The sequence below is a fragment of the Maniola jurtina genome, chromosome 7 (genome assembly GCF_905333055.1).
Source record: "Maniola jurtina chromosome 7, ilManJurt1.1, whole genome shotgun sequence".
Lineage (NCBI taxonomy): Eukaryota > Metazoa > Arthropoda > Insecta > Lepidoptera > Nymphalidae > Maniola > Maniola jurtina.
Window position 1 is genome coordinate 10756200 of NC_060035.1, and position 12117 is coordinate 10768316.

The following is a 12117-nucleotide window of genomic DNA, read 5'->3' on the forward strand; positions in this document are numbered from 1 at the left end:
TTTTATTTAATCGAGCGATACGTTTTAACGTAGTACATAAAGATTGTTTGGTTTTAATTAAATCTAAAAATATTCGAATACAGCGACAGCTGGTGTTTTTTTAATTAACTAAATTCTATAGCTCTACATAGCAATGACTGTACTGTATGCAATATGCATGTAGGTATGATTGGAAATTGTAATATACATTTATAACGCAACTAGTTTGCACAATAAAATTAACTTATGCTAATTAAGATTTAGATTACCATGATTCCGATTGAGATCATCTGAAATAGTACTCTTGACAGTTGCACTGCACTATCCGGACAACACCATTCTCATAGTATTCATCAACTCAAAACTCCAGATAAATAAATTATATAATTATATATTAATGAAAATGGCCATACCCTTTCCAGGTTAGCCCGCTTCCATCTTAGACTGCATTATCACTTACCACCAAGCAGGCAGGCATCTTGATATTGCAATCAAGGGCCTAACTTATATCTGAATAAAAAAAATATACATTTCATAAAGGTTGAATATGACACAAGTCTGAATGGTCTTCTAAAGAAGCCCCTAACTTGACTATGAATTCCAGTGTTAGAGGCCGACAACCGCTTATAAATTATTATATATCACTTAAGATATTAGGTAAACAGTAGGTAAATGTACGCTTTATATTATCGCTCAGAATTTTATGAGGACTGACATGTTTAATGTAGGCCCCTGCGCCCCCGGGATCATTTTATCACAGTAATGGAGTTTTGGGTAACGTTGTTACACTGATCAATATCGTCCAGGGAAGCTGTAAAAATATTTAACTACTTCGGGTCAAGTCAACACGCGGTACTCATGGGTCAAAATATTTGATATTTATCATTACTTTAAGTAATATTCTTTTTTTTTGGTTTTATAAAATAACTTGATGATGCCCGCGTCTTCGTCCGCGTGGGTTTTAAAAATCCGTAGGAACTCTTTGATTTGAAAGTGCCTATTGATGATTTGTTAAAGGGGAAAACGATATCTCTTATAGAAGAGCGGGATTTGGACCGAAGAACACTTTTTTTTAATTTTTTCGTAACAAAAAAAAACCGGCCAAGTGCGAGTCGACTTGTGCACCGAGGGTTCCGTACTCGGGTATTTTTTTTCGACATTTTCGCACCATAAATCAATGTAAATGAAGAAGAATAGGTACCTACAACAAAGATAGCTAAGGAGAGACTTAGGAAAAGTTGCCGTCGGTTGGCTGATTAGGTATACACTCAAAAATCCTTCCAAGACTAATATTATGTAGAGTCAAAAATCGAACCTGAGATCTTTGGTTATAAAACATAAGTACCAAGCGTGTGCACTTGTATCAGACAGGTCGTAAAAATAACATACTTTTGTATTCAATTTTATCAACTTGACCTTTAAAAACTTACTTTCTGACATAGTTTTAAAATCAAGTAACATACTTGCGCAAGTAACATTTTAAATACCTATACAGTATACATTACGCAACTTATGCAACGTTTTTACTATCTTTTTTTCCAGGTTTGCAAGTGTTCGAGACTGCGTCGGAACCAGTTCGCGACAAGACCTCAGTTCATTAAAAGTTACATTTATATGCATTTAGTATCGGAACACTTTCATACTAATCGTACACCTCGACCATTTTGATATTAATAAGTGAAGTGATCTTTTCAAAATACTTGTTTGATAGGGACTAACGAAAGTGAAAATAGGATAGGAGTGTGGTAAATTAAGATGTTTATATTAATTTATGTGTGTCAAAGAGTTCACGTAAGTGTGTAATTAATGTAATTTTCTTCATAAATTTTTCTAGTAACGCGAACGGTTATTGAAAGTATCAATAGTCAAAGACCGTGCCTGGATTTGCAAGTGAACATTGGTGAAGTAGTGAACATATTGTAAAAAGTATAGATAGTGATGTCAACGTGTGTGCTTGAGGAGGGCCGTGATGAGGGCGGCGGCTGCGGGGTCGACTCCAGTGAGGACGAGGTGGTGGAGCGACCTCGCAGGGAGGTACTGTTGAGTGCCCGCGGCAGACGTGCGTGCTCCGAGCAGGGTCCACAGCAGTCTTATTATCTCCGTAAGTGTGCATTCTCTTTTCTTCTTTTTTGAATCCGAAGGTCGATTCACATTGGAAGTAAATCGAAGCAAAAATTTTAGATAGCATATACACTTCTATCTCTACTAGCAATTCACTTACTTAAACAGTGAAAGAAAATCTCGTGGAGAATCCTGGAGGACTGAGTGTTCTCCATAATTTTTTCAAAAGTGTTCACCATCAATTCAATTCAATTCAATTGTTACATCATTAATTGACAATCAGAAAGTGTACAATAGTACCCAATTTGAAAATAATAATAATAATAATAATAATAATTTTTATTTCAGGCAATATAAGTCACAAGACAACCCATAACAAACAAAAAGAAAAAGAAAAAACACAAAATAATATACAGCTTAATGTAGATATACATAGTGTAAACTAATCTAAATAAAGCTGTTGTTGTCGCACCGATGCAGGTTTGACCAATTTTTAGAAAAAGGATTACTCAGATCTTCGTTAACAGCACACAAGATGGAGTTAGTACTGTGTCTTAGTCTTTCCCAGAAGGAAGCCGTCCTTGCTCTGAGTATGGCGAAGAAGTCAGGGACCCTCGCCGCAGCAAACATGGCTTTAGCACTGCAGAAACGCGGATGCTTCATTAGGATGCGGAAGGCGTTGTTATATTGTATCCTAAGCGCATTATAGCTGCGCTTGGTAAACTTTGTCCACAGTTGACATGTGTAAAAACATTGACAAAAAGCTTTAAATAACGTCACCTTCACGTCATCGGAGCAACGCGCGAATCTGCGCGCTATCATGTTAGCCCGCACCGAGAGAGCCCTGCGCTCCCTCTCCATATCTTTATCATCCTTTATGTCATTTGTTAGAATATGACCCAGGTATTTAAAGCTCTTAACAACCCGAACTGACGACCCATTCAAAAATACCGGCGGAACGGTCTCCGGACCCTTACCCGCTTTGAAAATGAGCATTTCGGTTTTCGCTACATTGTATTTGAGGCCATGTTCTTTAGCGAACTGGTCACAAATACTGAGCAGTTTTCTAAGCCCGTTTATTGAGGGGCTGAGAAGCACCATGTCGTCAGCGTAGCTCAAATTGTTAACGCAGACGTTACCAATATGGCAACCGACTTTGGTACTTCTCAGTCTCCCAATAAGGTCATTGATGTAGAGGTTAAATAGATCCGGAGACGTCAGCCCTCCTTGACGTACGCCACACTCTAGCCTATATTCACTAGAGAGTGCGTCGCCCCATTTTACGTAGTTGGTTTGGTTTTCGTACCAAAATCTCCACAAGTTCATTAATTTTTTCGGTACATGACCATCAAGTTTACGCCATAATATTTTGTAGTTAACGAGGTCAAATGCCCGGCTTAGGTCTAAAAAGCATGCATATACTGAAGTATCCCTATTAACATAATAGTTCACAGTATATTTGAGACTTAAAATGGCTGAATCTGTAGAGAGTCCAGCACGAAAACCAAACTGAGCATCGTCAATATTAAAGTTCCCAGTCAGTTCGGGTTGTAAGAGCCTTTCCAGTATTTTTCCGACAATAGTGCCTAACGATATGGGTCTATAGTTGGTAAGATTAGACAGATCGCCGGTTCTATTTTTTACGATGGGGGCTACTATCGTTTTCATGAGGTCCTTTGGTAAGTAGCTGTGCTTTAAACATAACTTAAATATAATGGACAGGACCCGATAAACTTCATCACTGGCATAGAGTATGTGCTCAATGCTGAGGCCATCGTGTCCCGGAGATTTCCCACGTTTTATACATCTTACAGTTTTCGCAATGTTATCAGGAGTAAAAATATTATTTAGATCGCCAGATGACTTTTTCTGTAAGGTTGTATCGGAGGCAATGGCCTCAGCATTTTGCTCACCACCTACTTCCATGGGTTGGACTTTAAAATGATTAGCAAACATGTCAGCGATTCTGTTCGGGTCCTGTTCATTATTCACCGACACAGGTAGGACATCTTTATGTTGAAGGCTTTTAGTGGCTTTCCAGAATTTTGGAAAGTTCTTTTTATCCCTATTTTCAGCTATTATATCCATCTTTATCATTTCTTCATTTCTTTGGCACCATTTTAATTTGCTTTTAAATACTTTTCTAAATTTTAACATATTTTCATATATAAGTCCATGGTCAGGTTTACCAGCGTCAATCCACCATCTAAAATAAAGTCGAGCTTGTTCATGACTTGATCTTACATGGTAGTTCCAACCAGCGATCTGTCTACCTTTTTGTCCTGCACCGGTGCGAGAACAACTTAAGTCGGCTCCGGCCTGTAAAACACTTATCAGATCATCATACATATTGTCAATGATAAACTTACACTCTAACGTATCACAGTTATCTTTATCACAGCTATCGAAATGACTAGGATAGGTAACTAGTTTTAATTCTCTATAGCAAAATTCTCCGTATTGATTAATCTGGTCGAGATTTCTATTATTCCAGAGAATTCTGCTATTGTTACGGGTATTGCCTATATTACATTCTACTTTTTTTACAATGACGTCAATATTTATATCTATCAGCAGCGGAAAGTGGTCTGACCAGTTTATATCATTGACAACACTTACACCTTTTATTATTCTAAACGCCGCCTCCGTGCCTAAACAGTGGTCGAGCCATCTTCTTGAGCCACTCGATTCACACATAAAAGTATAAGTATTAGAGTTCAACCCTAGTAGATCTACGTCCGCACACACCCAAGACTCGGCCGAACAAAATTCAAAAAGTTCCCGGCCAAAGCGGGCGCAGGGATGCGCGTTAAAATCGCCCAAAGCAAAAACAACTTCTATATTACTGTCACTAACAATAGCATTAAGTTGCGACAGACAGCTCGTAAATTCGATTAAATCATCTACTTTATCACTATCACAAGGCATATAAATACTAAATACTAACATATCACAGTTATGGGTCCTAATTTTAACAGCAATTAATCTATCACTATTGCAATCCACTATTGTGACATCCGGAAACATTGATCTGCGCCACATTAACGCTAGCCCTCCGTACGGTCTGCCGCGCAACACGCCGACAGAGGTGTCTACCGAAGATTTCGAATAACAGCTAAAATCCTTATCAATTTCATTTACGAAATTGATGTCGTGAGGCAGCAGCCAAGTTTCTTGGAGGGCGATTATGTCGACCTTATGACATAAGTGCCGCACCTGCGGCGCAGACCGTTTTACAGACTTACAATTAAAGGACGCTAAGGTTATGTAATTATTATTTTTATGAAAAAATGACTTTGACTCTGATTTTGGTGTGTGATGTCTGCCGATCTTCCAGCCACATCGAAAAGGTTGAATAACTCCTATGCACCTTGAAAGAAATCTATAAATCTTAATGGCTTTACCAATAAGGTTTACTCTTGATTGCGAAAGTGTATCTGTCTGTCTTGCTGTCTGCTACCTTTTCACCGCCCATGACGAAAGCTTATAGCTTGCATCCACTATTCACACTAGGCGACTATTCGGCGACGGAAATTAAAAATAATTACCTACTGGCATTTAAAATAAATTAAATCCACTTGGACGAAGTCGCAGACATAATCTAGTACTTGTAATTAATATAATATCGTTGTCTAATATAAAAAAAAGCGTTGGCTTAGTAGAAGTATATCACACTAATATTATAAAAGCGAAAGTTTGTATGTGTGTGTGTGTGTGTATGTTTGTTACTCCGTCACGCAAAAACTACTGGACGGATTTGGCTGAAATTTGGAATGGAGATATATAATATCCTGGATTAGCACATCGGCTACTTTTTATCCCGGAAAATCAAAGAGTTTCCACGGGATTTCGAAAAACCCAAATCCACGCGGGCGAAGTCGCGGGCTAAGGCTAGTAATTTACATTTTTTGATTGAAAAACGAGCAGGTAATTACCGCCGCCTTGAATAACCCAGTGTTGTAATCTAGTGGGAACACCGCCGATGGGAGTTGATTCCACAGTTTGCATGATCAAAGTTAGTTTAAAGCTCGTAGCTAGTGTGTGGATGAAAAAAAAAAATTATGTCGATAACTTTTCCTAACTGCCATATTTTCATTTCTAAATAGCTGCCAAGAACATTTTTCGAAGTGTACGAAACATTTTGCGAAGTATGAAATATACATAAATCTAATACATTCCGAGTGGATAACTCCAAGACAGGTGCTATTTCTTTAAAAAATCCGAAAACAAAGGGGTTGAAAGAGAGTGGTAGTTAAAACTGTGTACACAATTCCTTTTTGTCACGGTATTTTTTCTTTTATGTTAGCGAAGTTAATGAACTGTTAAAATTTGATGCCAGTACTTGTTTGTAAGCCGGACTTTATGAAATACTTCCAGTTATTTTACTTAAGGTAATTACTATTTGACAAATCGCAAAAATGCTGTACTTTGAAGTAAATTGTTTATTTTTCTAAAGCATTAACAGCTATTAAATACATGCAATTAAAAACTTCAGTTTGTGAAGATTATAAGGGCCTCTTTTTATTTAGTATACATTATCCCAATAAAAAAAAAAACCAAGTTGAAAACATTGCTGTTCGCAACTTGTTCTGTAAAAGTTTTCTTTAACATCTTGATACTTTGAAGCCAACCTCCAGAAAATGATATGTTTAGGTTTAGCAATCAATTTTAACTGTTAGTTTTATACTAAATGTTTTTCGTTTCTTAAATAATCTAAAACTAACCAAAAAACTTCCTGTGCTATTTATTTTCTTGCAGGCGCTCTATGGAATTCAGTGTCCACTGGACTCTAATGGCGGACGGACTGCGCGCGTCATTTCGTCGCTAAATATTATTTAAAATGAATTTAAGCTTAATATTTTTGAATGAAAGTTGTGTTTATAATCGTTGAAAAATAAAATAGGGATTTTTTCATTTCTAAATGAAGCCTGCTTATATACTAAATTTTATTCTAAAGTTACGGTTTTACCAGGTAAATACTCGGAGGTTGTCATAGATTATGATGACAGATAGTAAGTGTTCTAAATAGGTATTATACCTATGTTAGGAGATAGCGCGCCTCGTTCCGGGTGCCGTGTTCCGAAATGGATTTCGTAGTAGTGCAAGTTTGGTGCAAGCCCCACATGACGGAGGGGTATGCGTCAGGCATTTCCTGTGTACAAAAAAAAGACCTATATTTCGGATCCATATTTCATCACTGACAATATGCACTATTCAAAGACTGTTCTTCAAGCATTGAGGAATTTTGGACAGAGACATCTCGAAGGTTCCCGAAGGCTGCCTGAGTTAGATTTGTCGGCTAGCTAGCTTTTTTCGAAATTGGACTTACTTAGCTGGATTGTGTGTTAGAGCTTTCTTATGAGATATTATATGTACATAATATAACCATGGGTCTCATAAGAAAGCTCAGATTCATGCTGCGGGCAATGGGGAGAGCCTAAAGGTTGGAACGCCATTTCGGCGGCCGTGTTTCCTGCCATATATACCTTAGATACCTGCAAGCCAAGAGTGAATAGGCATCTTCTAGGTAAGCGTGCTCCAACTTGGACCTCATCATTGCTTTCTTTAAAGCATGATTGTCGTCAAGCGCAAGCGCAAAGATTCAGGCGGCGCAAACCCGTAGCATGTGGAAGACCCTATTAAAGACCTATGTTCACTGTGGACGTCTGTCGGTTGATGTTGATGATTATGTCTTTAGTGCAAGTAGTTTAGTACTTTCAGAGTTTATCGATAACAAACAAACAAACCTTTCCTCTTCATAATATATGTAGTTAGTAGCGCAAACTTGGAAAAAAATCTCGTGGACACTCTTTGATTTTCCGAGATAAATGTCATTTTACCTGACAGCCCTAATCAATTTTATCACTGATAATAATAACTAATTCATAACCGTTAAACCTAAGTGTCAAAATCTCGTTTTTCTAGTCGAGTTCCGTAGGCTCTTTGAACCCACCGCATTATTATCCCAAGAAAACCTACCATTAGATGTAGGAATAATGGAAAGAGGTCACAACCCTCAGCAATAAAGAATACGATGCGGAGAGAGATGTTACTCTCAAGGTCTTTAAATGTATCCATGCAAAAAACCACGTCGACTGGTTGCTCCGTTGCAGCGTGATTGAATATTAAACCAACAAACACACTTTCGCATTTGAAATATGGCCAGTGATTATAAGAAACAGTTTAAATCTCTCTCTGCTCTCTGAGAGACGTTAGGCAAAGTGAACACGAATTATGACACTTCTGTGTTCTTATACAAGCTTAGGTCTCTCAATTTTGTCAATTAATGTCAAATTTCTTTCTCAGATCAAAACCTAGTAAGTGGTTTAAATTCAAAAGAAGTTTAGGCCGTAGTTCTTTCTGGTCCAATGCGGAATGGCATACTTCACACACCTTTGAGAACATGGAAAACTTGCAGGTATGCAGGTTTCCTCACGATGTTTTCCTTCGCCTTTAAAGCAAGTGATATTAAATTGCTTAAAACGCACATAACTGAAAAGTTAGTAGTGCGTGATTCCGGGATCGAACCCCCGACCTTCGATTAGGAGGCGGACGTTCTAACCACTAGGCTATGACAGTTTTTAAATTAAAGGGGTTTAAATATTTTAGTGTGAAGACTGGCCAACACATTTATTCATTACATGTGCATCATTTTCTTTTTTAGGGTTCTGTACCTCAAAATGAAAAACGGAGCTCTTAAAGGACCACTTTGCTGTCTGTCCATTTGTCCGTCCGTCCGTCAAGAAAACCTATACAGTACTTCCCGTTGATCTAGAATCACGAAATTTGTTCTCGGATTTATTCCTTTACTTGGGCTATGAGAGTTGAGACCTATCTACCTGCCCATAATTCTAGGTTAACGGGAAATACCCTATCGGTTTTCTTGACAGACATGACAGACGGACAGACGGACAGAAAGACAGACAACAAAGTGATCCTATAAGGGTCCCGTGTTTCCTTTTGAGATATGGAACCCTAAAAACATTATTTAAGTATGCAAAGTATTTCCCTTGCAAACCATATTTAACAGTTGACATGTAGAGGTCATTGACTTTTCCTATCTTACTTTTAAGTTTTAATGCATTATTAAGTATTTACTGTTTTGACATGGTATTTAGATAATGGGTGATATTTATTTTATTTAATCTAATTCCTTTTAAAAACTTAGTAAGGCGCATTAATCTATAAAAACCTAGCCAGTTCATAGACTTACTATGTTTTAAAATGGTCAAAGCGACTTACTAGCTTTTAATTTTACTTTAATGTGGGTGTCCTTACAATACAACGGGACATACTATGAAAGTTAGGCTTATGACATAAAACGATTTTCGGAAAAATGACATTTACTTTGTTTTGATATGGGGCGGTCGATATAATTAGGTACTAGGGTAAAGGCTCGAGTAAATGAACAGATTGGACGTTTTTACATGTATTAAGAACTGGAATAAAAAACCGGCTGATATACCTTTTTTAAATATTTTCTTACAAATTCTTACACTTTTTTCAATTTCAATTTCAAAACCGTGTTCCGTTCAAACCGTTCAAAAGTGCGTGTGCGTGCGTCCATCTGTGTGTGTGAGTGTGTGTGAGTATATACTTGTCTGTATGTTTGTACGAGTGTTTGTGAGTGTGGTATTGCGTTGTATAACCACATGAGTAGCGAACAGAGTCAAAGCTTCATACAAGCGCTCTACGATAGGTACACTACTACAAGCTTGAGGCGCGTGTGTGCGTGAGCACAGGCGCTACGTCGCGTACGGAGAGAAATCGGTTTATACCGGCTCGGCCTGTGCTCAAGTTCAGGGGCTGCAGTACACGTCGCGCGTCGTGTTTTCATTTAATTTAATGTTAATGATAATAATTTAAATAGTGTTTAAAATCTATTTTCTTGAACTGTCATAGATTTTGTTCAAAATCAATATCTGAGGATCCCTAGGATCACAAAACAGGAAATTGTTACCAAAATTTAAAAAAATCGACGCCATTTTGAAATTCTTTGTTAATTGACCGATTTCGTTCAAAATCGATATTTAGAGCTCGCTGGGATCACGAAATAAGAAACTGTTACCAAAATTTAAAAAAGTCGACGCCATTTTGAAATTCTTTGTTAATTGACCGATTTCGTTCAAAATCGATATTTAGAGCTCCCTGGGATCACGAAATAAGAAACTGTTACCAAAATTTAAAAAAGTCGAAGCCATTTTGAAATTCTTTGTTAATTGACCGATTTCGTTCAAAATCGGTATTTAGAGCTCCCTGCGATCACAAAATAAGAAACTGTTACCAAAATTTAAAAAAGTCGACGCCATTTTGAAATTCTTTGTTAATTGACCGATTTCGTTCAAAATCGATATTTAGAGCTCCCTGGGATCACAAAATAGGAAACTGTAACCAAAATTTAAAAAAGTTGGCACCATTTATAATTCTTTCTAAATTGACTGATTTCGTTCAAAATCGATATTTAGATCTATTGATCGATATTTAAAGATCGATATTTAAACTAGGCAATCACAACAAAAACAAACTTTACCATCTTGTTACAACAAATACCTATTGTTAATTAAATTGTATCCTCCAGTGCCAACCCTACCAAAATAGTTATAAAATTTGCTCGCTTCTTAGAAGCTTTGCCTCTGTTTGCTACTCTGTGGTATAACACCATATTAGTAAAGCTTAGTATATTTTTAACCGACTTTAAAAAAAGGAAGAGGTTCTGAATTCGTCGGTATCTTTTTTTTTATGTATGTTCCCCGATTACTCAAAGACGCCTGGACTGATTTGGATTTTTTTTTGTTTGATAGGGTATACTTTGCAAGTGGTCCCATATAAATTTGGTAAAGATCTGATGAATATCTTTGAAGATGGAGAACAGAACTCCTCAATGGATAAGAGCAAATTCAATTTTTTTTTAATGTATGTTCACCGATTGCTCAAAGACGCCTGGACCGATTTGGAAATTATTTTTTTTTGAAAAGCTAGGTATACTTTGCAGGTGGTCCCATATAAAGATGAAGTTCTGATGAATATCTTCTGAGATGGAGAACAGAACTCCTCAATGGATAAGAGCAAATTGCTCGCGATCAGTGTAATTGCTGAGTAAACAGTAGGGTTTTAGCTGGGCATGGCATATTATTATAGTACAGTGGGGCCACTAAAAATTTTGAAATAAAAAATTTTCAAAAGAAAAATAAAACCGACTTCAAAAACCACAATAACTTAAATTATTTTTTACTTTTTAGTGTTTGTGATGTTGAAGTCGGTTTTATTTTTCTTTTGAATTTTTTTTATATTTATTCTTTCTTGGATATGGATCCCTCTTGGGTATCCCCATTTCTCTCTGTCTTTGGTACTATCAAGCTAATTTTCTCTCGCGATTTGCACAATAGCATTAGACCAACGCGTCTTCGGTCTACCTACCTGTCCTTCTTTCATCTGTAAAAATCGATACAATATGACCATTTGCATTTCAGTTTTAGGGCATGTCTCAAGGTGTCTGTAGGCTTTGTCTTTTTTCTTATGTCTTCAATTCTCACTTTGAATATTTTTTGCTTAATTTATGCAACTTGCCATCGCCCTTTAGCAAGTCACTATTTCTTTTTATATTCTTTGTCTGGACCCATGATTGGCTGGTATAGGTAAGGCATGGCAGGATGCATGTATCTATAACGGATCTCTTTTAAGATGTACTGGGTAAGCTCCTTTCATTCTTTCCTTTTGTGCCCAGTAAAACAAACATACTCGGGCTACTTTGAGAACCCATTAGCAGCTAACAGCAAGGCCTGGACTCCAATTTTTATATGTGGAAGCTGTATTTCCTCGTTGCGTTTATGAGCAAATAAGAATAGTTAACTACTTTTACTAAAAAAAAATTTTATAATTTGGCGCGAACCATCTAAACACCATGATGATTATTATTTCTGCGTTGTGAATATTACCAGAAGAAACAGCAAAAAAATTGTTCCAAGCGGCTCTATTGTAACTTGCAGTCTGCAATTTGATCGATTCTGACTTCTGGTGATAAATCTGTACCTCAGCCCCAACCCAGTACCTCTAATCTACCATTTCAAGAACTTTCAG

The 12117-nt window shown here is 37.1% G+C and overlaps 1 protein-coding gene across 2 annotated transcripts in view; it reads left to right on the forward strand.

Annotated features, from left to right (window-relative positions):
- The first annotated feature begins 1328 nt into the window (after nucleotides 1-1328).
- LOC123866919 (cAMP-specific 3',5'-cyclic phosphodiesterase) overlaps nucleotides 1329-12117 on the forward strand; it is a 600070-nt gene continuing 589281 nt past the window's right edge. The window contains exon 1 of one of the 2 annotated variants that reach the window (XM_045908710.1): nucleotides 1329-1339. Coding sequence is in view for 1 of the 2 variants with exons in the window: in XM_045908701.1 (XP_045764657.1) it covers nucleotides 1918-2080 (163 nt within the window). In the remaining variant the exon portion in view is untranslated. Of the gene's footprint in view, nucleotides 1340-1902; nucleotides 2081-12117 lie in introns of those variants that run through there. The other variant, XM_045908701.1, reaches the window with a different exon arrangement.